This window comes from Coloeus monedula (assembly GCF_965178545.1).
Source record: "Coloeus monedula genome assembly, chromosome: Z".
Classification (NCBI taxonomy): Eukaryota; Metazoa; Chordata; class Aves; order Passeriformes; family Corvidae; genus Coloeus; species Coloeus monedula.
This window is the reverse complement of record NC_138822.1, coordinates 35,593,257-35,620,441: the sequence shown is the minus strand read 5'-3', so window position 1 is coordinate 35,620,441 and position 27,185 is coordinate 35,593,257. Positions and strand designations below refer to the sequence as shown.

General features: G+C 37.3%; 1 protein-coding gene across 3 annotated transcripts in view; it reads right to left on the bottom strand.

Moving 5' to 3' along the window:
* KDM4C (lysine demethylase 4C) overlaps positions 1-27,185 on the bottom strand; it is a 252,854-nt gene that overhangs the window by 65,512 nt on the left and 160,157 nt on the right. For all 3 annotated transcript variants that reach the window (XM_082301399.1, XM_082301400.1, XM_082301401.1), the window contains exons 16-17: positions 16,241-16,296; positions 12,984-13,092 (exon numbers count right to left, since the gene is read on the bottom strand). In XM_082301399.1, the coding sequence (XP_082157525.1) occupies positions 12,984-13,092; positions 16,241-16,296 (165 nt within the window). The remainder of the gene's footprint in view (positions 1-12,983; positions 13,093-16,240; positions 16,297-27,185) is intronic.

The window sequence follows — 27,185 nt, the reverse complement described above, 5'->3', positions numbered from 1 at the left end:
CTGGAACATAATGGTAACCATATTTACACAAAATTCATCACCAGCCCATGAAAACTTCAAAGCAATGGCTATGTAATATACCATAGAGGGTTATCGTTATGCAATAGCAAAATGACACAATGCAGAGCAAAAGAAGCGGGTGATTTCTTCAATGGTTTTTCAGTTGACAGTCATCAACATATAGGCAACTATATGATGCATAATAAAATCTTTAGGACCCAAAAAGTGTGGTTTATACACCTAGATTAAGTTAAGTGGGTGATCACATGCACTAGGTAAAGAAAAATGTTATTGACAGATTAAAAAACAAAGAAGGGTTTTATGGTGTCATCAGTACACAGTGCTCCCTAAGTCTGAATTTCAAACAGCTAGACAAATACAGCAAGCCAAGAAGATCCCCTATGACACCCCCATTTTACCACTTCTACTACTGTTCTCATAGTGACAGTGGAAAATCGAATGTACTGCACATAAATGTTATTTATTAACATGTATTTAGTTCTAGTAACAAAACTAAGTTAATACTTGAAAATGTTATGATGATAATTTAAGAATAAAAACATTTCTGGTACAGCTACTTTATTCTCAGATTTTGCTGTATTGAAGAAAGCAAAAAATTTAGAAACTAAATCATTCAAAAATTATGGCTCTGGACACCCCAAATAAACTACATGGACTGTACTCATGCCTCTCAGTGTACTTCTGTTATGCATCTTTCTTTTGCTTAGATATAGTGTTCACTTGCACTTTGAAGTTTTCTCTTGTCTCTCAAACAATAATCACTAAGGTCAAAAATATTTAGCCTTTGGCTGCTTTGCTTACGAAGTGCTCTACAGTTCAAGTTTCTATATTTGAGTGATAGATCAATCCCCGCCTTCTGATCTAAAACAAGAAGAAAATCAGTTTGCAACATCAACCCTCCTTTCATATAGATCAGATACATTGGAAGTCTACCAAGCCTCATCCATAATCCCATCCCACTGACTGCTCACTAACCATTTCATCACACTCAGGTTGACAAGGACTTTGATCTTAATTTTCCTCTTTTAAAGTAATGTGATAGCAAGGGATAAACATCCAGTATATCTTCCTTATGTCTATGTTGCCTACTTGCTCTTGTAATCTCTATGCTTTCATTTTGTCCCACTTATTTTGAAAATCACGATGAAAAAGGGCTGAATCACATATATCTGGCAATACTGGAACAAATGTTTGTAATTTACAAGAAGCTGTCTAGGACAGCAAAAAGCTCTGAATTATACAAATATTTGGTAAGCAAGTACTCCTCTGATGCCTGCTTGTATGCTAGTCACAGCTACTCTGCTGTATAAACAAGGAAATCACCCAAACAGACTGAAAGACAGCACCCAAACAACTAAACTGCAGTTTCCTGTATTAAGAAAGATATAACTTCAAGAAAGACATTGAGGAGCTGGAGCAAGTCCAGAACAAAGCTGGTGAAGTATCCAGAGAGTAAGTCCAACGAGGAGCCTCTGAGGGAGCTGAGGTTGTTCAGCCTGGAGAAAAAGAGGCTCAGAGGGGATCTTCTCACTTTCTACAACTCCCTGAAAGAAGGCTGTAGCTAAGTGAGGGTCAGCCTCTTCTCCCACATAATTAGCAACAGCGCAAGATAACACAGCCTCAAGCTGCTCCAGGGGAGGTTCAGGTTGAACAAGATAATTAATTTTTTCATGGTAATGGTTGTTAAACATTGGAACGTACAGCCCAGTGAGGTTACAATACCTGGAGGTGTTTAAGGAAAGACCGGATGCAGCACTCAGTGCCATGGTCTGGTTGACAAGATAGTGTTTGGTGAAGGGTTGGACTCAATGATCTCAGACGTCTTTTCCAACCTAAATGATTCTGTGACTCTGGAAGGGATGGCAGACACATTCAGCAAACCTTCATCTCCTAAGTTTTCCACTAACTTAACAAACCACACCCAGTAGAGAGCTGCAAATTCTCAATTTCTATTTAAAAGCTATGCAATTTCTACTTGCTATAATGAGATAATTTTTACCATGACTAGTTGAAGAACTAGATGGGATTATTGCAAGCAGAAAATTCCTAAGGGAAAAAGACACATGACAGTTATCTCAAAGGCAGCTTTCATAATGACCACCGATTTTTTCAGATAGATGGGGTGTGTTGAAACTATGAAAAACTGGAAAGTGCACAGGCATTATTAACAGTTCTGAATATGCTACATCTACACTGCAAACTGTGTTATAACAGTGAAAATACCCAGCCAGCAGGTATCAGTTATAAAAATCAACCACTTCACACAAGGATAGAAATACTCTTCCATGATGGTCAAAAAACAAAAGGCTCACAACCAAAAGGACACCTGCAATGTAAGTCAAGCCTTCTTAGTCAGAGATCTGGAATTTCTCCAAAATCATCTAAGTGCTGCCCTACTGCGAGACTGTAATTCCTCTATCATCAATGAATTAATTTTTAATACTGTAGAAGAAAACCAACAAGCTATAGACCAGACGGTTAGCTGAATATCAGATAGTATCAGGTAACATGAATTTTTCTGCTGTGTGTTCCACTCTCTTTCTCCAGCCATCATTTCTATGGAGAACATGTTGCTTTAACATTGAAAGATAACATAGATGGCTACCTTCCTGTTAAGGGGATGACCAACATGAGACACCATATTAAAGACTAAAGCTCCTGTATATTATCTCTTCCTCAGGATAAGAGATTCTTTAAAACAAAGTTTGTGTCTGGAATGGCTTCTTTATTTACAGTCAAGTTGATGTGAACTTGCTCAAGACCATAATGTCCTACTATTGCTCTGATGTGCAAAAAAGCAGAGGAATATCTAATTTTTCAAATCCAGGATATTTTCTACATTCTCTGCTTGTGTTCCTATGCCCTTGTATCTGCCCAGTTTCATCAAGTTAAATTTTCTGAACTAATGAACTTAACATATTAATTACTCATTTTATGAGCTCCATGACAATCTATGTATGATTTTATTACAGAACCTATGGACACAGCCCCTTCTCTGCTGAAAAAAGCAGAGAGTAACACTGACTCTACACCAAGAGAATTTTCTGTCATAATGTCACTCTGTAAATTCTCCAGGCTACTGGAGAAATTGGAAGATGATGGAGGCTGCAGTGCCATCCTTACAATGCTGACATTGCTTTAAGACTTATATTTGTCAGACTTGGACAGTGTAGTCTCTCAGCTTGCCAAGTGCCCTGCTGCGATAAGGTGCAAGAAATAAGTAAGCTGCTTAAGTTCAGAGCTGACAAGACAGATGCAACGCTTGCTGGTAATGAAAACAACACACAGCCATTCCTGAAGACCACACGGTTAAACATGCTGGATGTGCCTAGCAAATGATCTCACACGTACAGAGAAAATATGCCACTGCTCCAGAAACAAAATGCTGTTCTCTGTCATTTGAAGCACTTAACACACTCATCTCTAGTGCAAGATGTGGTGGCTGTCTAAGAAACCATACTTTCTTCTGGTAACAGTGGGATCCTAAACAAAACAGCAGCATGAAATAAACTGAATGTTAAAAAAGCTACAGTGTAAAAAAAGGCAGGACGAATCACTAGTCTCTAAAACAATGTGCTATTTTTCCACTAGCAAAACTTCATCTAAAGCTGATACCTTATCCTTTTTCTTGGAAACTGCATATATAGAAAGCTCCCAGAGAGCTACTTCAGCTTACGGAAAAAAAGCTAAAAAAAGGTAGCAGCTCAGCCATCATTTTTTCTCTTTAAAATGAACATTAACTTGAGTTACTTTAAATCCCCGGAATTTGCTGTGCAAATCAACTTACTACTTTCTTCAGCAGCTCCTTACAAATATTATTTCAAATAGCAGTCAGCTTCCTCAAGGAAAACCAGTATCTCTTCATGTAGACAGGCTCTCAAACATATAACCTAAACTGGACCTTTTTCCTTTCAGGGAACAGGTCTCACAGTAATGTTCCAAGGATCACCACACAAATGCCTTGTGGCAGAGAAATTAAAGTAAGGAAAACAACAGGAAAAAATTAGTTTGAAGTACTAAAAATCCAAATTTAACCACTGAAAGCTAAAAATTCACACTGAACTGGGCTTTGTACTATTTCCAATTATGTACAAGTAATTAATTTATCAATTGCTCATCATTCTGTCCTCAAAACACATCAAATCTATGAAATGGCATGTAACATAAGTAACAATCAGAAGGAGCTAGAAGTGACTGTGCAGATGGAAAGCTATGATCTAACCACAAACACTGAAACTTGGTGGGACAAATCATGTGACTGGAACACTCCAATTGATAGCTACAGACTGTTCAGAAGGGACAGGCAAGGAAGGAGGGGCAGGCAATTTGCCCTCTATGGACTGATTGCACAAACCTGTCTTTGAAAAACAGCAATGAACAGGTCAAGAGCTTGTGATCGAAAATCAGAGGCCAAACCAACAAAGGAAACCTCACGGTTTGCGTTTATTACCAGCCACCCAACTGAGGGGAGCCTGCTGACAAAACCTTCTTACTTCACCTGCAGGAAGCATCACTCTGGCAGGTTCTGATCCAGCTGCAGGGACTTGTCAGGACAGTCACCCTGACATCTGCTGGAAAAGCAGCTCGGCAAGATGTAAGCAGTCCAGGAGACTCTTGGAGAGCATCAAGGATAATTTCTTAACCCGGGTGACAGAGAAGTGTTACTGCATCTGTTGCTTACTGACACAGATTAACTAAAAGGTGAGGTCAGGACCAGTGGCAGCCTGGGCTGAAGCGATCATGCCCCGGTGGAATTCATGATCTCAAGCATTATGGGCCAAAGAAAGGTTAAAGTCAGCACCCTGAATTTTAGGAGCCTGAACTTTAGTTGTTTAAGGAATTACTACATGGGACCCTCTGGAAAACTGCACTCAGGGAAAAAGGAGCAGAATACAACTGTCAGATCTTTAAGGACATTTTTCTTAGAGCCCAAGAGCTCTCAAGTTCCACCAGTGAGCATTCAGGCAACGATGGCAGGAGACCAGCACGGCTCAGCAAATACCCTGGCCAAAGTCAGACACAAGAAGGAAAAGCATAGGACATGTTATCAGGGACAGGTACCCTGGGAAGAAAAGAGAAGTGCTGTCTGGTTGTGTAGAGACAGGATTGGGAAAGCTAAGGTATAACTGGAGCTGAATTTGGCATGGGATACAAAGAATAGTAACAATGGCTTCTACAGGCATGTTGGTCAGAAACAGAAGATTAAAAAAAGTGTGAAGTACTCGATAATTTTGTTTGCCTTGGTGTTCATCAGTAATCACTCTTCCCATATCTCTGAAGTCCCTGAACCTCAAGACAGGAACTGGGGAATTGCAGTCATTCCAAGTGTAAGAGCAGATCAGATTCAAGACCACCTGGGGAACCTGAACATAAACATGTCCATGTGACCCAGTGAGATGCATCCCAGTGTCCTGATGAAATTGGCTGCTGTAGTTGCTAAGACATTCTCCATCACATCTGAAAAGTCATGGCAGTCAGATAAAGTGCCCACTGACTGCAGGAAAGGGAATATTGCACCCTTTTTAAAATATGTATTTATAACAGAATTTTTTTTTCCATAATCTTGCATCACCTTTGTGTCCAGGTAAGATATTTTTAACTAGAGCATCACTGCAATTATTACCAGTTGGATTTATGACACCATAAAGTTGTATTATTCAATCTTCCAGAAATTTACCTCTTTATTTTATTTAAGGCTAAAGCAGTTTTGAATAAATTTTGCTGTGCTACTGACTATATAAACATTATACACATTTAAAAACACCCAACAGTTTCCGAGACACATCAGTGTCACCTCATTACAGTTTTATTCCTTGACAGTCCCTGCTGTTTCATGTCCTCCAGAATCCCTGAACAGTTTGGGTTGGAAGGGATCTTTAAAGACCAAGTTTCAGCCCCACTGCCACTAGACCAGGTTGCTCAAAACCCCATACAACCTGACCTTGAACACTTCCAATGATGAGGCATCCACAAGTTCTGTGGGCAGCCTGCTCCAGCATTATACCAATTCCATTGTAAGAAAAAAGGTCTTCCCTGTATCCCATCTAAATCTACCTTCCTTCAGCATAAAACACTTGCTGGTTGTTCCATCACTGCAGATCCTGGTAAAAAAAAAATCTTTCCCTGTCTTTCTTAGAAGTTCCTTTTAAGTACTAAAAGGCCTCAGTAAGTTTTCATCAGAGCTTTCTCTTCTCCAGGCTGAAAAGCTTCAGCCTTCTCAGCCTGTCTTCATAGCAGAGGTGCTCCAGCTCTTTGATCATTTTTGTCTTGGACCCACTTTAACAGGTTATTTTTTCTTGTGCTGGGAACCCCAGAGTTGGATGGTAACTCCAGCTGGGAGTACTCTCACAAAAGTGGAATAGAGGGGCAAAATCCCCTCTCTTGACCTGCTGGCAATGCTGCTTTTCATGCAGCCTAGGATGCACTTGGCTTGCTGGCTTTTTGGGTTGTAAGTGCACATTGATGGCCTGTGTACAGTTTTTCATTCCCTGTATTCCCAAGTCATTCTCCGCAGGGCTGCTCTCAACCTATTCATACATCAGCCTGTATTGATATTTGGGATTGTCCCTAGCCCGACAGAGATGTGATACAAAATAATGGAAGAATTTTTCAGTTTTAAATTCACATTTAAAAATATGATATGTATTCAATCACTATACAAACAAAAAACATGCACATAACTTGTGCATGTAATGATCAGAGATGAATTTACCTGGATTATGGTGTCTGCAAATTCTTTTCTTACAGATACAAATCTGGTGCCAGTTTTCTTTCTCCCAGATTTCTAAGTTCTGCATACGCTGGACACATTTAATCCTTGACAGTTACTACACTTACATCTGCAGACATGTTTATGTCTCTTTCTGTTCATGTCTTCAGACACTATTTATAGTTATGCATTTCTAACATTTGCCATATCTTTCATAAGACCTGATAGTACTGTACCACTGCAAGATACAAATTTGACAGTTTGCAATAGGATCTGCACATTGTAGCAAATTATTCTGACAGTAAGTACTATACAGCCAGCAAACTATATTCTTTTAATATACTTACTAAAAGTCTTATGAACACTGTGACTAAATCATATACAGTAAATTCTATTATGGCAATGAGTCACTATGTTTTTAATAAATTTTATATTGCAGTTAGCAACTATTGCATTACTTTTAGTTTAACATTTTTAAAATCAAGCATACTACTATAAGCTATTTCATTAACAGTTTTAAAACAATTTGCAAATATCTTAAAATCTGGCTCAAGATTTCTGTCTATTTTGGTCCCACTGCCTGTGAATGTGCGCAATGATCTAGTTAATGTGTGATTGCGTGTATGGCATAATGATTCTACTCAATGGTCCTTCCAGCAATATTTTTGGAAACACTGAAAGTAATCAATACTTCTTTGTATTACCAGAAACAGATAGCAACAGTGGTATACATCACTGCAAGTGCTTCTTTACTTTTTCACAAACACAGCTGCAATAGTTCTACTACCTCACTGTAGTTTAACAAATTAATTACATTACAAATTAGAACAGAGAAGATGAGCAGTGTCCTCAAATGTCTTTAATCCTTTTTAATCATTAAAACAGAATGACAGGCAGGAGAATATGTGCCCACTCTTTTAAAAGCTCATATAAATTTTTGCTTTTATCCCATTCTTCAGTGCCATACTACTGAGAAACCTCTGTATTTTTAGAATTGATGTACCTTTCAATACTATAATCTTTGGCTTTCAAGCCACTATTATTTGCCTTCAGGTGCAAATTTTAAAGTGTACAGCCTTCTAAAAAGCCTTTATGGCTTCAGCCAGATACTGAAAGGCTTGTAGATCAGTCATCATCACACTGTAGATTTCTTTTCAAAATAATGTTCTTCACTCAGAGTACACTTGTGGTTATACTCGGTTCACTTGTCAAATACAAATCTGAGGTCATCAAAAGCTTGAGGGCAACTTCAGCTATTCCAAAACTCATTTTCTACCTCTATTTTGTTGGAGAAATAGTATTTCAAATATAAAAATAATAGGAAACTCTAAAGATAGAGAAACAAAGGCATTGTATGTGCATGTTTCAGTACAGTATTGCAGTGACTGCCTATAACGACAAAGTCAATCCAATACCCAAGCATTTGAAAACATAAAAAATACCAAAAGGAGATAATGTATTTCACTATCAAGTTGATATATACTCTATTATAAACACGATTTTAGAGTTGGCATCTCAAAATACATAGGTCTAGGAACAGATGCTAATGATTCTATTTAAGTATTTCTGTTGTAACAGATGAAACATTTAAACACTCTTATTTACAAGGTTTACGTTCATTAAAAGTCATGTGCCTGGCAAGGGTGAATGACACTAGGCTCAATATTCCTGTTGGCTTGAATTCCTTGGCCACATACTAGCAAAGGCTTTTATTTAATTCTAGTTTTAAGTCCTATGTTTTATTAAAACAGAAAAACAGACAAGAGAGAACTTTCTTTCAAAGGCTGATTTGATATTTGAGAGGTCAGTCTGAATTTTTCATCTCCAGAGACTTTTTCATGCAGCTATAATTCATATTTATAATTAGAGCTGAGTAATTAACACTTTTGAAAACAGAGACTATCTAGGTACTTGGGGAAAAGCTTTCCCCTTCCCAAAGCAAAATTGAGTTTTATCATTGACTTTGACACACAAAGAAATCCAGTTTGTTTTCTCTGACCCAAAGCCCCATACACATAAATAGTCAAGGAAAATGGAATTTTAAAAGCATAAGCACACACCAAGCTTCTCTTGGAGACTTAAAGACAAATGGAACAAGGCAAAAATAAAATAAATAAAGCTAAACTCAGCTAGAAATCTAAGCTTTGTCTGCTTTGGGTAAACTGTTAAATACTGTTTAACAGCATTGGGATGGAAGCTGACACCACACTCATTCACAGCATGAATTCTTCTACAAATGACATACTTTTTCCAACTGGTCATCAGCTAAAACTCTGCATTTACATTTAGACAAATTTTGTGTGGTGCCCCTGCATCCCATCACTTCTCAGCAACATTGCCTCTCTTTTATCTGCTCCTAACATTTTCACTGTGATTAAAAGCACTTAAGTGAGCATTTGTGTATTTCCCATTTTCACAGTAGCTCATGTCTGCTGTTAAATGTGGAGACCACTGGAACAGAAAGCAGCTGAACTATGTGTCCACAAAACAGCTAGCATACTGTAGTTTATGCAAAATATTGGTTTATAATGTGTGATATGGTAAGGTACATCCCTTCAGCCATTTCATTTTAGAACCTGTACTTAAATGTCCATATTCAATTTCTTTCCTTCCTAGCTTGGTAATTACAAATTATCATTTCATGTGGCTATTTCAACTCAAGGTGTCTGATGGATGTGACCATCATAAAAAGAAGAAAGAAGCCTGACCCTCTGACAAAAGGAGACCAGGACAATCTCATTTCTGCATTCACATATATTTGAGGAAAAAAAAAAAAAAAAGAAGAGAAAAGGTATATTCACAGATGTAACATAGAGAAACTACAGGCTACAGCATCTCTGTGGCATGGTCTCCACACTGAGGTTGCCTAGGAGGCCTTTTGTATTCACATGAGAAGTCAGCTAAAGTCCAACAATATCATGGGTTTACACCCCTAAAATAGAAGTGATTTCACCAGAGTGTACCACATTCTTTGTTTCCCCTATGGAAACCACAGCAGCCAAATCTTCTATTTATTTTATCCACTTGCATTAAGGAAGAATTTTCAAAAGTTTTAGTTTTTAATGAAAATTTCAATGTCATGTAAGTTCTAACAATGATGGTACATGACACATAACCTACTGAAAATGCTAGAGAAATATGAAAACATGTTGGCAAGATATAACAACCCCATGATTTGCAAACATGAAACAGTTTAATAAAATAATTTTAAGCTACGAACTACTATTAGTATGATACAAATACTGAGTTTTACTCTGGAAGGAAGGAGTATATCTTGAATATTTAATAGCAGAAAGACAGGAAACACACTGATTTCAACCCAAAATTTCTAGTGAATTGAAACTATATAACAGCAAGCACTACACCAACTAGCAAAGCAATAAAAAACAGCCTACCAACATGTTCATGTTTGCACAGATGTTTCTTAATTTGTAAAAAAATAAAACATTGGCTTTTTATTTCCTTTCGTGTTTCTTCGTAGATGCTACATTGAAGAAAATGTCAGCTCCTCCTCTACAGGTCTCTGAAAACAGTAGATATTCTGCTTATTTGGGTTTCTTACTATTTCAGGGGGAGGAAGAGGGAAGACAGGGATGGAAAATGTTTAAAAAAACTTGAAACATTTGTTCCTACAGTGTAGTATCTAATTTTGGTATGGCTGCATGACAGAACATAATCTATTCCTTTATAGTTTTTTCCATTGTATTTTCCTCATTTAAAAAAAATCAACAAAACACATCCTAAATTTTGTAAAGGAAAGGTGGCTTAGTAGAGCAGGACTGTGGTGCCTTCTTCCCTCACAGAAAGGCTGTCTTCTACCTGCAGCACTACTACATTTATGAGTGTTATAAAGTACACTGCCTCTCATTTTTATTGTATTCAGCCGAGTTCCTTCTTCACAACACAGATTCCACACAAATATACAAACTCTTCTTTTTTAAAAAACAGTGTTAAGGAAGGCAAATATTCTATTTCTAAACATTCACATATTTGCAGGACACCATAGGCTTACATACAGTGTTATACAATCTGTAGTGGTTCAATGTCATGTTAAATTGAAGGAGGCATCAAGAACTGAAAAAGCACTAAGGACTAAAAGCAATACCACTGAAGGAAAAAACAGAACAAAATCTAAAATCTAAAAATCCCTCAACTATTCATAACTGATTAATATAATTGCTTCATTGTCAGCAGAAATAACCTAGGATTGTAAATCATGTAATTTCAGAAACGCTGGCTCCACACCTTCATAATCAATAATTTAAAATTAATTCAAGCCTTCTCCAAAAGGCTCCGGTTAGTCTTAGAGTGTTTTAAGTCATGGACAGTCCAGAGAATACATTTCAACATCTGATGAATTAATTAATTAATTAATTAACTAACCAATCTAAATCCAGTTGGTGGCTGGTCATCAGTGGTGGTCCTCAAGAATCAGGGCCACTTTTCTTTAATATCTTTATCAATGATCTGGCCAAGGGGATCAAGTGCATCCTCAGTCAGTTTGCAGATTACACCAAGCTGGGTGGGAGTGTTGATCTCCTGGAGGGCAGGAAGGCTCTGCAGAGGGATCTGGACAGGCTGGATCAATGGGCCAATGCCAGTGGGGTTCAACAAGGCTGAGTACTGAGTCCTGTCCATGCCCTGCCCAGGTGGCCAAGAAGGTCAATGGCATCCTGGCCTGTATCAGCAAGAGTGTGACCAGAAGGATCAGGCCAAGGATTGTTCCCCTGTCCTCAGCACTGGTGAGGCCACACCTTGAAACCTGTGCTCCAAGAAGGACACTGAGGTGCTGAAGCATGTCCAGAGAAGGGCAGTGAATTGGTGAGGGGTCTGGAGCACAAATCCTGTGAGGAGTGGTTGAGGGAGCTGGGGCTGTTTAGGCTGCAGAAAAGAAGGCTCAGAGGGAACCTTATCACTCTCTACAACTGCCTGAAATGAAGGCATGGTAGCCTCTTCTGCCAAGCAAAAAGCAGTAGGACAAGACATAATGGTCTCAAACTGTCCCAGAGGAGGCTGGGTTTGATAGCAGGAGAAACTTCTTCACTGAAAGGATGGTTAAGCATTGGAACAGCCTCCCCAGGGAACTTGGATGGTGTCACCATCCCTTGGAAGTGTTCAGAAAATGAGAAAATATGGCACATTGAGATAAGGTATGCCCAGTGGGCTTGGTGTTATTCAGTCAAAGGTTGGACTTGATGATCTTAGAGGTAATTTCCAACAATGTTTCCATGATTTCTGTGTTTTCAATCCTTGAATTAACAATTTCCAAGTCACCTTACATTTTTATGTTACATATACACTCTTTAGATATGTCTTTCGAAATTATTTTAAAAAGGACACATGAAAACCAATTGTTTATAAAATTCCAAACAATAATTCAAAACAGATTACCACTTGAAGGACAGGCTATCAATTTTAAACCACTCCAAGCTGCGTTTCCACATTTAGACATACAGCTACAAAAGGCAAAAATAATGAATGGAATAAAATGAAATTAAATATAAATAGAATGAAAATATTAATAGTGTGAAATGAGTGAGTACAAGTTCAGGTAGACCAAGAACCACATTGCAAACAGTGTGGAGTGATCCAAAAAACTTAACTTTCTCTGAAACTTTGAATGGGCCATTCATCACTTTCTTTGTATTTGACAACATCACAGTCATGCACACACTGACAGATTAAGTAATTATCATATGACATGGCAAAAAAATGCATTTTGCACTTGTGCATATCCTCTTCTTGAGTACATCAGTGTTCTTGAATGACCCTGTTTAATGTGTGATTTGTTTTATGCATATTTTTCAGTACCCTAATGGCAGAAGTACCACGTAACAAACATATCATACATCCTTTTACCTTCATAAATAGTTGAGCTAAAAATCAATAATAAAAAGACCTCACAAATATGTACTGAGTAGTATTCCCAATCTATTTGAGTTTCATCACCAATACAGCTCCAAAAATGAAACTTTCACAGTTGACACTGGTCAAGTTTGTTATTCTTCTTTTGGGGAAGAACATGTTTGAATTATATTTAATAGAATACTAAACACTGTTACTACTATAACTGCCATTATGTTTCAAAACGTCCATCTTTGTAAAACCCTGGTAATTTAATTCTTACCTTAAACATAACTTACTGCTCTTTACCTGGCAATAACCATCACAATTCAGATTTTTAATACATTTCAAATATTGGAACACCTTAATAGCAATGCATATATGGAGCATATATTAATATACTACTCACCAATTTTAATCTTTGCAAAGGTATTCTGCTAGTGTCTATCGGAGTACGCTCTGTGACATTACCAAATCTGACTTCTGGGATGGCAATTGCACATATTATATGTGCCCACCTGTGAAAAGTGGCAAGTCAAAAATACCACCAAAAAAACCCATAGAAACACAAGTGCTTAAGTTGTTGCTTGCTGTGTGTTTGGCTTTTGCTTTTGATTTGGATTGGTTTTCTTAAAGGTACCCATCTGTACTTACTTGCTTATTAGGCTTTCTTAAGCTTCTTTAAAACATTTTAACAAACCTTGTAACACTACCACTTTCTGTAAATAAAATTTCAGACTGAGGTTTTATTGCAACAATTTTAAGTATGTTTTACTTTTTAAGTAAGAAGTTTTTGTAGGTGTGCTATTCAGGTACACATGTAAACATCACACTATTTGGTTCTTGTGTAATTTATCATCTACAGCATCTATTACTCGTTAGTAACATTACTCAGACCTGAGAAACTAGTCTTAATGCAACATACATAATTATGATCAATCATGTATCTATCAAAATGCAAAATGAAATGCAAATGCTACCAAGACCTTCTGTCTACAGATAAAATGGCATACAAGCAGCAAAGTGATCAAGCCACCAGTGCAATGCCCAACATGAACTGGATCTCCTTTAGCAGAAAAAGCACCTGCAAGTGCCTAGGACCAGTGTTACATTTAAGACTTCAGTGCAACTTCAAGAGGTTTGTCAGATGATACTACCTGCTTCCTATATCCACCAGAAAGCACTCCAAATCCTGTTTTGATAAATGAATCTCAAAAAAAAGAAAAGCTAAAAGAAACTTTCAAAAGTCTGAAATTAATGCTAAAATTGTGTACTTCCTGAAGTAAAAGAGAAGCTAATGACACTTTTATTAACAACAAGCAGCCTTCTGAGGCTACTTCTAAAATCTTTCTGGGGAAGACAAGTAGTAAATCTTAAAAGGAAAACATTTCCATTCTTTGACTCATATTTGCCTTGTTCCCTGTCGTTTCCCTGTACATCTGTTTTCATTACCCCATTTGCTCTACTTCTGTAAGCTCTGAATGCTTGCCTCCATCCACTTTCTGTACATTTCAAAAAGACACACATTACGTGTGTCTTAGCAGATTAATAGGAATGTGGGCTGAAGCTGAAGGAGATGAAGGGTGATGCAGCAAACAGAAACAATTTCTCTTTCCTGCACTAGAGCAGCAATATTTCAGTAAGTCATCTTTAACAAAAATATCTGCAGAAGTATAATACGACACACAGGGACCAAACAAATTGCTGTCATGTGACTTTAAAGTCGTATTGGTCGAAGTGTGAAGTAAGAGCTGTACATAAAGATGACATATCAATTAGCAAGTTATACAGTTCAGCCCAAATAAAAACTGATAAAGCTTGCAGATCCATCCTTTTATTATGGTGACAGTTTGTTCATGTTTTAACTAACAGAAAAGAGTCCTGTTCTGAGACTTTAAAAAAACTTTTTCTAACAGCCTTTTTCTTTTCATTGTGACGTGCTCACCTGCTAAACCACATTGTCTTACCGTCTAAGCTTTATGAGACAGAAATGCTATAAATAAAATGCCTCTTCAGTCAATCTTCAACTAAACATTTATACCCTGACATCTCTCAACCTAACAGACTCAAAACAATTGCTGTGCTCTGCTGAAAAGAAGGAATCTCAGCTTTCCTATCTGGCAAACTGCTTACTGCATGAACACATACCAGTTTGATCCATTAGCTTTTAAACGCATTTCATGCTCTTCCTGTATCTCTAATCAGTATGCACATAGTAAAGAAGGAGCAAAGGGAATGCACATGTTAGATTTTATAGATGTTGGAGAAAAAAGATACACGTGTAACATACTTTTCTGAAAACTCAAAATTTCCAAATGGTAGCTAATGCTGAAACATAGATTAAAATGCCACAATGTGTAACAACTATAAGGCTCATGTTATGGAAACATGAAAAACAGAGCCAAACTGCTTTTACAGAAATCCCATTTCATAAATCTGTAACCCACAGAGTAATAGAATGTAAACCCAAAAACTTTACATATAATTACACAAGCAAAGTGACTTTATGCAAACCTCTGTAGATTTTTCTACTAATATATCTTAGGAGATGTTTGAAAAAAATTTAAATTGATGTACAAAAAAAGATATACATAGTTTTAAAGATGAAACATGTAAGCTACCGACAGCAAATATCAAAAGGGCATGATAAATTCTACTGATATAATATTTTTGTCATTCTCTTTTTATTTAGCAAGTAAAGCAACTAGCAAATCTAAGGGAATTTAAAACAGAACTAAAAATCAACTGAGAATTTTCATGTACTGGCAAAAATCTCCATTAAAATGTCTACCACAATAATGTTTTCTGAAGGTAAGATATGGCCTGAGTTAAACAAAAAACTTTCTCCTTACTGGATGATTTACAAGGGTCATGAAATCAGCTGCAAATCACTGATATATAAATTCTTTCCTGGTTAGTGAAAAAGAATGTTGCATCTGATCATGTCTTACCACTGCATTCCAAAGCATGAAAGAAAGAGATCTGCATGATATTGCTAAGCTACTAAGATAAGCTAATTAATTATGAAATAATTCAAAATGCATAAAGACTATTCTGCTGTTGGGCTTGAAAAAATATCAAGCTCCAACATTTTCCACTTTAGCTCTTAGGGTTACTTGCTATAGTGTTCTGTGACCCAGATACAGAGAAAAATCCTGATGCTGTTAATAGCATGATGTCAGCAACAACAGTATTTTTGACAGTATGTGACACAAGTGCATTTGAAAAAAGCCCCCAAACTTCAGAATTGAAAATAATTTCAATATGATTAAAATTAATTTGTTGAAAATATTGGGTTTAGAAGTTCAAAGGTATTGTATTGTAATTTTCAGAAGCAAAGAAGAACACACTTTGCTGTTTGATAAGACTTGACCATGCAAACAATGATAAATGAGCTCTCATTTACTTTCTTTGCACAAAGGCCAGCAGATTAAAATTTGAAACAAGCAAGTGTGTGCAAATACTAAAACAAATGTATGTTTTAGTATCTAACTATTTAATAAAATGCCAGTGCTACATTTCAATAGAAGTAATTTTAATTCTGTAACGATTCAGCTTAAAGGGACACTGTCAAGTAATTAGGTTCACAAATGCTTTGCACATAGGAATGGACTCAGAATAAAGTCTAAAATAAGCACATACAGTCCTGAAGAATATATTACTTACTTTTTGTCAGTAGTTTGCTTTAATGCACCACCTCTCAAATTGCAGAGACAACATTCCTAAAAATAAAAATAAAGTAGAAAAAAGTGTGCTTTAATGATGGTTTACAAATCAGTTTTATTCATCTGATCTTGAGGATAAGTAAACTGCTAATGCAATTAATTACTGGGTTACAAGCTGCCACTTGAAAGCATAGCATTTCCTTGCAGGGGAAGAAAAGGATACAGTAACAAAAAGAGAAACAACTCATACCACCTAAAGAAAAAGGATATTTGAGTATTACTTACAAAGTGACAGAATCACTTTGAAATGTAGTAAAAAAAACCCAAACAAAATTAACACCAAAAAAACCAAACAAAAAAAATTCCCAACACTTTTAATCAGTACTGCCATAGAAAGGCTGGAAACTGCCATACATTTTACAAAGATAAAACGAAATACTATGGCATATAATTAGTTTAATAGAAGTTACTGAGAAACTGACCCATAAGCTATTGATCCAGCTCAAATTATTGTTTTTCTTTTTCCTGCAGTATACCTTCACTGCTTTGATCTTCAGTACTACTCCTCTCTTTCAGGGCACTCAGCAAGGTGTTCAGTGGTTCCCAGATAATATGCCAAAAAACACGACTTCTCCTACCTCTGCTTAAAACTGAGCTTTTGAACAGATACAGTCTTTTATTCTTTCCAACCCTTCACACCTTCAGTGTCCTCCATTTCTGAATCTATTCTTTCCCTTTTTTCTTTTTTTTCCTCTTGTCCCTTCAGAGGAGCTGATGAGAAATTGTTTCCAACATTAGCTATTTTTCCTCCTGCCTGTTTTTTCTCTAAAAGAACCAAATGCACAAAATAGAGACAAGATATTCTGTGACTGTACAACTATACAAGACCACATCTTTTGAACCCCTATATTTAAGTTGCCCTTGCAGGACAAACAAACAAACCAAACAAAAACAGAAATAAAGAGAAACCCCAAGAACTTTATGTTATACTCCAGTCCAATCTTATCTTAAAAACTTCAATGATGAAGACTACAAACATCTGCAGAAATTCAACTGAATGCAGTATTACATTTCCTATGAAAAACACCTTTCCTAACCATCAAAAAAATGCTTTCTTGTGACACTTGGATTTTCTTTGCTATTTAAGCACAAAAATTTTGCCTTACCAACCAAGACCACGGGGAACAGAACATCCTCTTATGGAGCACCCTTTTAAATACTTAATATTATTGTAGAATTTTAAAGAAGAGAATGGAGGTTCGTTATTCTATCCACAACAACCTTAGGATGGGACCTAATACTTTCCAGATCACATTTCCCTTTCTAAAAGTAAACACTGACTATTAAATCAGGGAACCTGATTTAAAGGCTCAGAACTATACAGCTTCCAGTAAAGTACCAGTACATTCACAGAAAATTTTATCCTAATTGGCTTTCAGTTCTGAAAGGCAAGCACTTACATGTAAAAAACACATCACGAAACTGTACGCAGATCCTTAACATTACCTGGGATTTTGAAAACTACATTAGCACAACCACAGAGTTACCTTACAGTACCTCATCATCCTCAATCTGATTCACCTTAGAATCTTGCTTACAAACCAGCAGAGGGAAAACATGTTTCTTCAGCTCTTTCTTTGGCTGATTTTATCACCCTCAATGTTACCTATTGTTACCAGTGTTATCTATCTTTATAAACACAGCTTGGTCACTGTCATAGTGAGATACTAAGAGACTGGGTCCAATATGTTGATTTTATATATGACAACTGGGGATGCAAGATAAAAACAGTAAAAATGGATGGGCATATATCTCCATGACTACATGAGAGTAACAAAATAAATGACCCAAGCAGCATAGAAAATTGTACCTAAAATGGAACAGACACTCTGGAAGAGGCAAATACCACAATCTCCTAAAAAAGGAGCCATGCAGGACTTCCTGTGAATCTGATCTCAAAATCATTTGCAGTTGTCAGGGTAACACAAAATGTTACTGTATTCCAGATGTCACTGTGCCCAAAATTTGTTACTGTCTCTTTAAAACCCTGCAGCCAGAAAATGGAAATGGCAGAGAGGGCATTGCCACGGTCTCATTGAAAGTCGGAGCAAGGAGGCAGGGAGCTCTCTCTGCTGGCAGCCTTTGCTGAAGGCAGAGGCTCCTCTTCTGAGTAGGTTGCTTCCCAGGGTTGGTTTAGGTTTGTTGGATTTTTTTTTCCCAGGCTTGCAACAGTAGCCACTCAGAAAAACGGCATTTTACAATAAAAACTGTATCAGAGTGATCTCTGTAAACCTGTCCCACGGGCCAGGTCACCCTGCATCTGACAGACTGGGTCTTCCCTGTTTCCAACACTTGTGCAGTGTGGTGGACATCAGCACCAACACCAGCAGAGCCCAGTGGTCAGGAGGAGGAAGCAGCGCTCACCCCACACATACCAGCACTCATCTGCCACTAGAGTGGCTCCATGAGGTTCTGCTTACCCAGGAAAGTTCTTTCTGTCCACCGATGCCTTAGGTTTTAACTTTTATTTTTTTCAAATCCTGTACTGCCTAGTGTGTAACTCTGAAGTTTCTTGTGGCCTGTTAGCTGCTGTTCTCTCATGCTGGTTAGACATAACAAACCTCTCTAGGTTTCCACCTCAAGGACACCAGGCCACAAAATGTGTAAATTAAAAGCCTCTAAAATGGGGGGCAAACTTGGGTAATCACATCATGAACTGAGGTTATAATTGGAGAATTAACCCTGATATGCAAATAAACCAAACTATTAAAAGTGTGAAGAACCCGTGACCCACCATACATCTTGGGTATAGCCTTTTGACTGCCCAGGCCGTACCTTTGAAGGCCCTTCAAATAAATACCCACCTTTATTCTCTTATTCTTGTCTAGTCTCTGTTTTAGGTAGCCAACCTCAAGGCATCACCACCACCTTTCCCTTTGTCTCCTGGACAGCGTAGTCGACTGTCATGGGGTAGAGAGCTGATGCCATTTTCCCTCTGTCTTTCAAGCCACATGAGCACTCGTGGTGGGCACCATGTTGGAAATGCTATTTCCACCACTTTGGGTCACCCTTTGTTTCCCAGGGGTTCATGAGCGATTTTCTATCTAGTGATTATTTACTGGGTGGTTTTTTTGCTTGTTGCTGTTTTGCTTGTTAGTAAACTGTTACTTTTTCACTTGTATCGACTCACATTCTTCCTTATGGGTGGAAATGGACTGGTTGAAACTAAGAGGAGGTAACTCATTTTAAGCGCCTACCTCTTTAAGGGTTGTCTTAAACCAAGACAGCAGTTCTGCAAAGCATGAACCTTTACAATTTAAACACAGAATAACAACAGCAGACTGGGGAAAAGAGCATGAGTCTGACTCATCAGAAATCTTTGCAGGGAAAAAGCTTCATTCTCCACTTTGAAATGTAAAAGTTCAGGGGATCCTTCATAAATTCTTTTTAATCTGACCCACTTTCTTTACAACGGCCACAAAAATACTTCAGCTGACTGACTCTCTGCTTTGGAAAATAAAGAGTGAGTTTGCTCCTATTTTATGAGCTCTGACGTTCTTAGGGCACCTGACTTTGAAATTTGCTATTTGAAAAATTATGACATTTTCCTGCTTCTAATGGGTGTGTTTCACTTTTAAGGAAAATTTTCATTAGATCATCTGCTGTGTAATTTACTAATGCAACCAGACTGAGAATCCAAGGCCCTAAGGAAATTTTACAAATAAATTAAGCTAAAATAGCACAGGAAGAGACAGAAGTCATAATCTTTACATACTAACTACAGAGCTTTGACATTAGGTTAAAAAATAGAAAAAAAAATTATAAAATGAGGGTAAATTAAAGCAGCTGCGACAAAAGAGAAGGTGGCTCTAAATATCCTCATTACATGCTATAAAAAGATAACCCTTATGCAGGACCTACAGGAATCAAATATTGTCTCCTCTAAAAAAAACCTAAACATATCTTTGGTGAACAGAGATGGTGGGTACTTGTTCACTGTCTACTGGACCCAGGCTATAACAAATTAGATCCTTAAGAACTAGAAAATTTTACCAGTGTTCATAACAAACCTGTGTGGGTAGGAACACAGGTTTAAAGCCCATTAAAACTATTTTGCTGATCATGTCTGCATTGCAATATATGCATGTCCAATATGCAGGCAACATGGCTATTAGTTTAACTTCTGTTTCAACATACTACAACTAATGAAAACTTATAGGATCTGACATTTACAAAGACTAATATTCCTAAAATGTCTATGTGCCATGGATGGCAGTAAAATCACATGGACACCAGTTATTACCCATGTTATTATCCATGAAGGACATAGGCCTGTTGAACTAGTCCAGCGCTCCAAAAGCACCTCTCTTACAAAGATAGGCTGAGAGAGTTGTTCAGCCTGGAGAAAAGTAGAGAAGGCTTTGGGGAGACCTCACTGTGGCCTTTCAATACTTAAAGCAGGCTTAAAAAAAAATGGGGAAAAACATTTTAGAAGGAGAAATGGTTTTAAATATACATGAGACATAAGGAAAAATTTTTTGACAATAAGACTGGTGAAACACTGGAACAGATTGCCCCGAGAGGTGCTGGATGCCCCATCCCTCAAAACATTCAAGGTAAGGTCATACAGGGCTCTGAGCAAACTGATCTGTTTGAGAATGTCTCCGCTCATGGCAGGGAATTTGGACTAGATGACCTTTAAAGGTCCCTTCCAACACAAACTCTTCTATGCTACTGTGATGCTGTGTTCTCACAGAGAAAGAGAGTGTGTCTGTGCATCCCTGTGTGCCTGCTGTCAGCCTACACACAAAAATAAGAAGAATATATTTCATTACCAAGCATCACCTTAGAAGGTATCCAGTCTCTCATTCATTATTCCTTTGCAAATCCTTTAAACAAGTAATTTTGTCATTTGTATGTGCATTAAATAATAATTTCATAAGCATATTATTTTATATATATCTAAATTAAAACTTAGACCATTTAAAATTGCTCATCTCCTTAAAAAATCTCCATAACATTCTAGAATTACAAGAGAGTTTTCTCTCTTCCGGTATCTGTATGAAGTAAGACATCTCCATATAATTCGCAAGCTTTATACACTAACGTTCATTTAATCTTTCAGCTTTTTTGTGGAGATTATGCGTTTTATTTCATAACAATACATGTCATATTCACTGTTTCTGGACTAAATGTTTCCCCTTGCTTTCAAGGAAACCAACAACCCTAATCTCACTTCTCTACTTCAATCACTTCAAGAAACTGCAGGAAAAACCTCGAGTCAGTGTGAATTAACCATGCTTCCTTTGGTACATACATCCAAAAGATGGATCACCTTTTTTGGAAGGGTATGTCGCTACTCAGGCATAGCTGCATATTAATTATAGTTGCATGGATAAATATTACACAAAACCCAAGCCTGTTCACACTCATTTATATTTTAAAATGAATACATTTGCTTATCTTTGAGTATTTTTTTAGTGTCTGCCAAAACTCAAAGTCATATTCACAGTAAGACTTATAACAAGCAGTTTTCACGCTTCCCTATTTCCATACTTACTTCATCAGCAATAGCATTCCCTGGGAGACAGGAAGATGTCTGACACAGCAAGGCAGTAGAATTCAGCCAAGCCATGGCACAGGGATATATATTAAGTCATCTAACAGTTATTTTTGTTGAAAACTATGACCATGCATGACACAATCCCCTTTCTTTTTAAACTGCTATTTCTCCTTTACTAAGGTCCTGTCAATTACAATAGCATCTCAAAAGAATTACATTTATCCAGATAAATAAAAAAGAAAGCTAAGCTTATATCAGTGGATGAAGACAGAGTAAAATAAAATATATCTTACTCTTAATGAATTGTGCCTGACACATTTTCAAAAATTTCATTGTAAAATGTAGTTTCCATAAGCAACCTAATAATCTCTTCCAGCTCTTTGGCACCCATGCCATTAGGGAGCTTTTCATTACAACTAACATGAAGATTCCCTTCTTAAGCCTGTTCCTTTTTACTTTATGCATGATAAACATAAAAAAACCCAGATTATCCCATTCTTTTTTTGACATTTTCCGCATGTAGACCCTTAGTCAGTTAAACAACCACAACTTTTACACCTAACTGACTTCATCTGAGGCCACATTCTCCCCCCTGAAATGCGATGACAACAGATCTTCACTGATGTCAGGCAAAGCATGTTTAGTTTTTATCCCACATCTAGGGAGATGTGATTACACTGCCATGAGTTGTGTAGCACGTGGACAATAATCTTCAGGACCTCTTCTACAGCAATGGCTGACATGACTGCTCCGCCTGGAATCCTTTGTCTGTATCCTAGCTTCAGTATCTTGTACTTTTCTCTAATTACCTCTTGTCTTCCAGGTTACCTCAGTAATTTATCAAGATCTTGTTCAGTTCTAATTGCCCTTATTTCACCCACCTCACTAAAAAAAAGCGAAAAGCTTGTCTTCAGCTAACATTTCCTACAACAATTTCTGCACAAGGGATAACTGTGCAGGCTGTGGCTGGTCAAGCCAGTAAAAAGATTGTTGAATGTTTGACAGATGCTACTAAAAAAATGAGACTTCGAAAAGGGCTTGACTAGGTACTCCAATAAGAAGGTAGTTGCTATTGAAGGAAACTAGCAGCAGATTCAAAACAAACAAACAAAAACCAGAAAGATTCTTCACACAGTATGTGTGTGTTTGCCAGATGTGGATGCTAAAATTTTACACTAGTTGAAAAAGAAGCTGCGTAAGTTCATGAAAAAGAAATCCAACAAAGGTTACTTATTACTAAGTAATAGAAAGATACTGCCTTTGGCTAAGACAATTTCTTATTTCCACATTGTAGGAGACTGAGAAAGCATTAGGAATGCCTGTTCAAGACACATATTCTTCACCAGGTGTTAATTTCTTGTTGTGAAAGAGAGGATAACAGACTAGAACAGACTTCAGTTTAATTCTCATAACACATCTTACTGTTCTATGTAACCTGCAGTTTTAAACCTTTATATGTAGAAACAATACTTAGATATCAAGGAAAATCCAAATGCTTGGCACTGAGCACACGTTGCAGTATCTATTACATATAAGATACACTTAATTTTCCTAATTTGTGATCCCAAAAACTAAACAAAATGCAGCTTTACTAATATATTATTATCATTCATGTGACATGTTATTGTGGTAGCTTTATTGTCACAGCTTTATTTAGCAGTGATTTTACTTGAAATAATATTTTCAAGTAATTTCAATACATTTTGGCTAGTGATGTGAAGCATTGCAAGTGTTGATTATAGAATAGTTTGGGTTGGAAAGAACATTAGAGATCATGTAGTCCAACTCTCCCACAATGAGCAGGGACACCTTTCACTAGACCAGTTTGCTCAGAGCCCCATCCAACCTGGCTTTGAATACTTCCAGGGACGGGGCATCCACAACTTTTCTGGTCAGCCTCAAAGAATTTCTTCCTTACATCTAATCTAAACCCTCTAACAATTTAAAGTCACTACCCCTTGATAATGTCTTAAGCACCAAGTAGAATACTACTGTTCAGTAAATAATGTATTTCCACCCTTTTTTTCATCAGCTATTTTCCCTGTCAGTTGACTTTAACTAGTATCTAAAAACCTATGAAAAATGGTTAGGAAAGGTATTGGGTTTGTTTTTTTCCCCTGAAGTATTTCTAATAAGAGGTCAGAACAGTTTTAAGAGTCAACTGCTCCAAAGCTGTGTCACAACAATACCTACTTAGTACCCTCCTTTAAAAGCAACTAATTAAAACAGGCATCTAATGTTCAACTCTGCCAAAGCTAAGCCAAACAGATACAAATTGCAGGGCTATGGCTGTTAAACATATTTTGTTTTCTTCAAGCCATTCAGATTGCCTTTTCAGATAGAAACCTTTGAACTGAAAATAGATATCCTTAGTCTTCCATCTTTTCTCTCAATTGCATTGTAATGCCCAAGGTGACACTCCTAGTAGTATTAGCAGATGTGCATTTGGATACAGCATTGCTGCATTTTAGTTATCTCATTTTCCCAGCTCATTTATATTTGTATTTATACTTGTGTAAAGAGAAATAGGTTGGTGTTTCTTTTGACACATTTGAAAATACTGTTTTCAGAAATGGTCTGCTAATGAATATGTTAATCTTTCTACACCAAGGGAATAATTTTCACTTGGAAAATAGCTTTTGAAATTTTTGAATTCAATTCAAAGTCCACTATTGTATCCACTTCAAGCTATTAGCTTCAGAGATAAGCTTCCTTTTTTTAATGACAAAATATTTGCAAAAAATAATAAACTGCAGAAAAATTGATCTTTATCTTGTAAAAGATTCTGTTTCCTGACAAGGAGCATCATTCTTAACAGAGTTGCTAGATGCTACCAGTATAACTCACAACCTTCATTTGTACTGTAAGTGATTAAACTTCACACTGATTATGGAGGCTGAGTAAATCCATAAAAGAGATATCCACCACAGGCTAAAATTTATTTAACACGTAGAAAGATCTTTGGCTGCAAGCTTAAAATAGGTTCTTGAAAATAGAAGGTGGCCACACTTCTTCACAGATGAACATTTTACTCTTTCAGATGCATCCAAGTCTGTTCAAGATATCCACCTTTGGGAATTTAAAGTTTATAAATCATCAGGTACTTAATTTCCACATTTTAGTAACCTAATCCTGCAAACATTCAGGCTACCCTGCCCTTGGTTTAGGGATAGCCAAAAATTTCCTTGCAGTTTCAGCTCCCATATCATGCCAATCTAAAGCAATAGTATAAAGAGCACGTAGTGTTTAACTATAATGTGCATAGCATTATTAACAGTAATCTCCAAGAATGCGAAGAGCAGGAGAGAGCTGGCTTGGATAAGAAGACTTTTAAAAGGACAGGAAAGAGATGTGAGATGGAAAATGGGAATATGGAGAGAATTCCACAGCCAGAGAAGGAATGAGAACTGAGGCTGAGACTGAAATGAGAATCAAAATACTCATTCAGGTCACTGGAGTAAAAATAGCTCTCACATTTGACAGGGGTGGGTACTATGCGTCCTTTCTCCCTAGAATGCATACAAAGTAAAACACATCCATAAAGTATGAAATGGAGACTATTAAATCCCTGAATATGAAGGATTTTATGTCATAGTGGTTATTGGTCACTCAGATGTAGAAAATACTTATAGTAGAAAGAGCAACTGTTCCCAGGCAATTGAACAAGAAAGATTACATTTTCCCCTTTGAAGAGGAGTCAAAAGGAATGAGATTAACTTTTTAAAAACATTAATAAGTAAGCCATTGAGAATACAAAACAGATCATTCTTCCTGCAAAATATAGAGAGACTGCAAAAATCCCTTTTACACAAAAAGGGCAATTCCAAGCACAAATACAGGCTGGTTGGAGAATTGATCAAGACTAGCCCTGGTGAGAAAGAGTTGGAGCTGTTGGTTGACAGGAAGCTCAGTGTGAGCTGGCTCACAACCCAGAAAGCCAACCACATCCTGGCTTGCATCACAAGTAATGTGGCCAGCACGTCAATGGAAGTGATCTGCCCCTCCAAAAGACCCCATCCAGAGTTCTGCATCCAGCTATGGGACTCCAACAAAAGAATGACATCAACCTACTGAAGTGGGTCCACAGGAAGGCCAAGAAAAAGATCAGGAGGCTGGAGCACCTCTGCTGTGAAGACAAGCTGAGAGAGTTGGGGTTATTCAGCCTGGAGAAGAGAACACTTCAGGGAGACCTTATAACATCTTCCAGTACCTAAAGGGGCTACAAGAAAGATGGTAAGATGAGGCTTTGAACTGAAAGCAGGTGGGTCTAGGTTAGATATAAGAAGGAAATTCTTATCTAACCTAGATATAAGAAAGAAATTCTTGATTATGAGTGTGGTGGGACACTGGGACAGGTTGCCCAGAGAAGCTGTAGATATTCCTGGAAACTCCAGACATTCCTGGAAATGTTCAAGGTCAGACTGGATGTGGCCCTGGCAACTTGGTCTAGTGAAGGACTCTGTCCATGGCAGGGTGTTGGACTAAATTATCTTTAAGGTCCCTTTCAACCATTCTATGATACTGTGAACGCTGAGACTAAATGCTTAGCAAACAAAACAGGACTGATGGTGTATCTAATATATACATACTATGATTAAAAATATGTAAGCTTATTCCAATTATTATAGACAGCAAATACTAGATTTAAACCTGAGTATCTTTAGAAGAAGATCTGTGTCTTTAAGAAAGCAGCATAGCACCAGCTGGGCAGGTCAGGATATCCTGCTACTGGCTATTTTTAGCATGTTTCTTCTCAATGACTTTGCAGCAGTACCTCTAGAGATTAGATATGGTCTTTGAGGATAAATTAAGATTGGATGAGATTGAGGGAGGTTTTCTGGTCCAATGCCATCTCCAAGCAGGGCCAGATTCAAAAGTGCATCTGACTGAAATCATAATTCACCCTGCAGGGAATCCCTTCCTTGTAATATGAGAATACCCACACAGTTGGAGGTGACCAAAGCTGTCAAGCCCTTTGACATGGGTATCAGTAGCAAAGCTTGACTTGGCAAACTCCGATGAAGGGACTGAAAGGTCAAAATGGGCTTTGGGTTTGAGCCTTATGGCACTTACATTAAAAACATATTTTCTGAGTTTAATGGTCTTCAATTTGGTTTCTGTGACAGCATCAGAGAAACCCCATATTTACAAACATGTTAAAGTATGTTATTTCAAAGATTGAGTTTTGTAAGCAATAAATATACTGTTACTAGTATAATACCAAAATCAGAAAGAAATATAATGCTCCCCACATCTGAGTCCATACATGGTTACCATCAGCATTTACAAGTAATTCTCCCAGTAAGGCAACTGTTTTGCAGAGAAGGTTTGTGAAAATACAGATTAAATAAATTTTTTTAAATAAGTATTTTTCTAAATAATC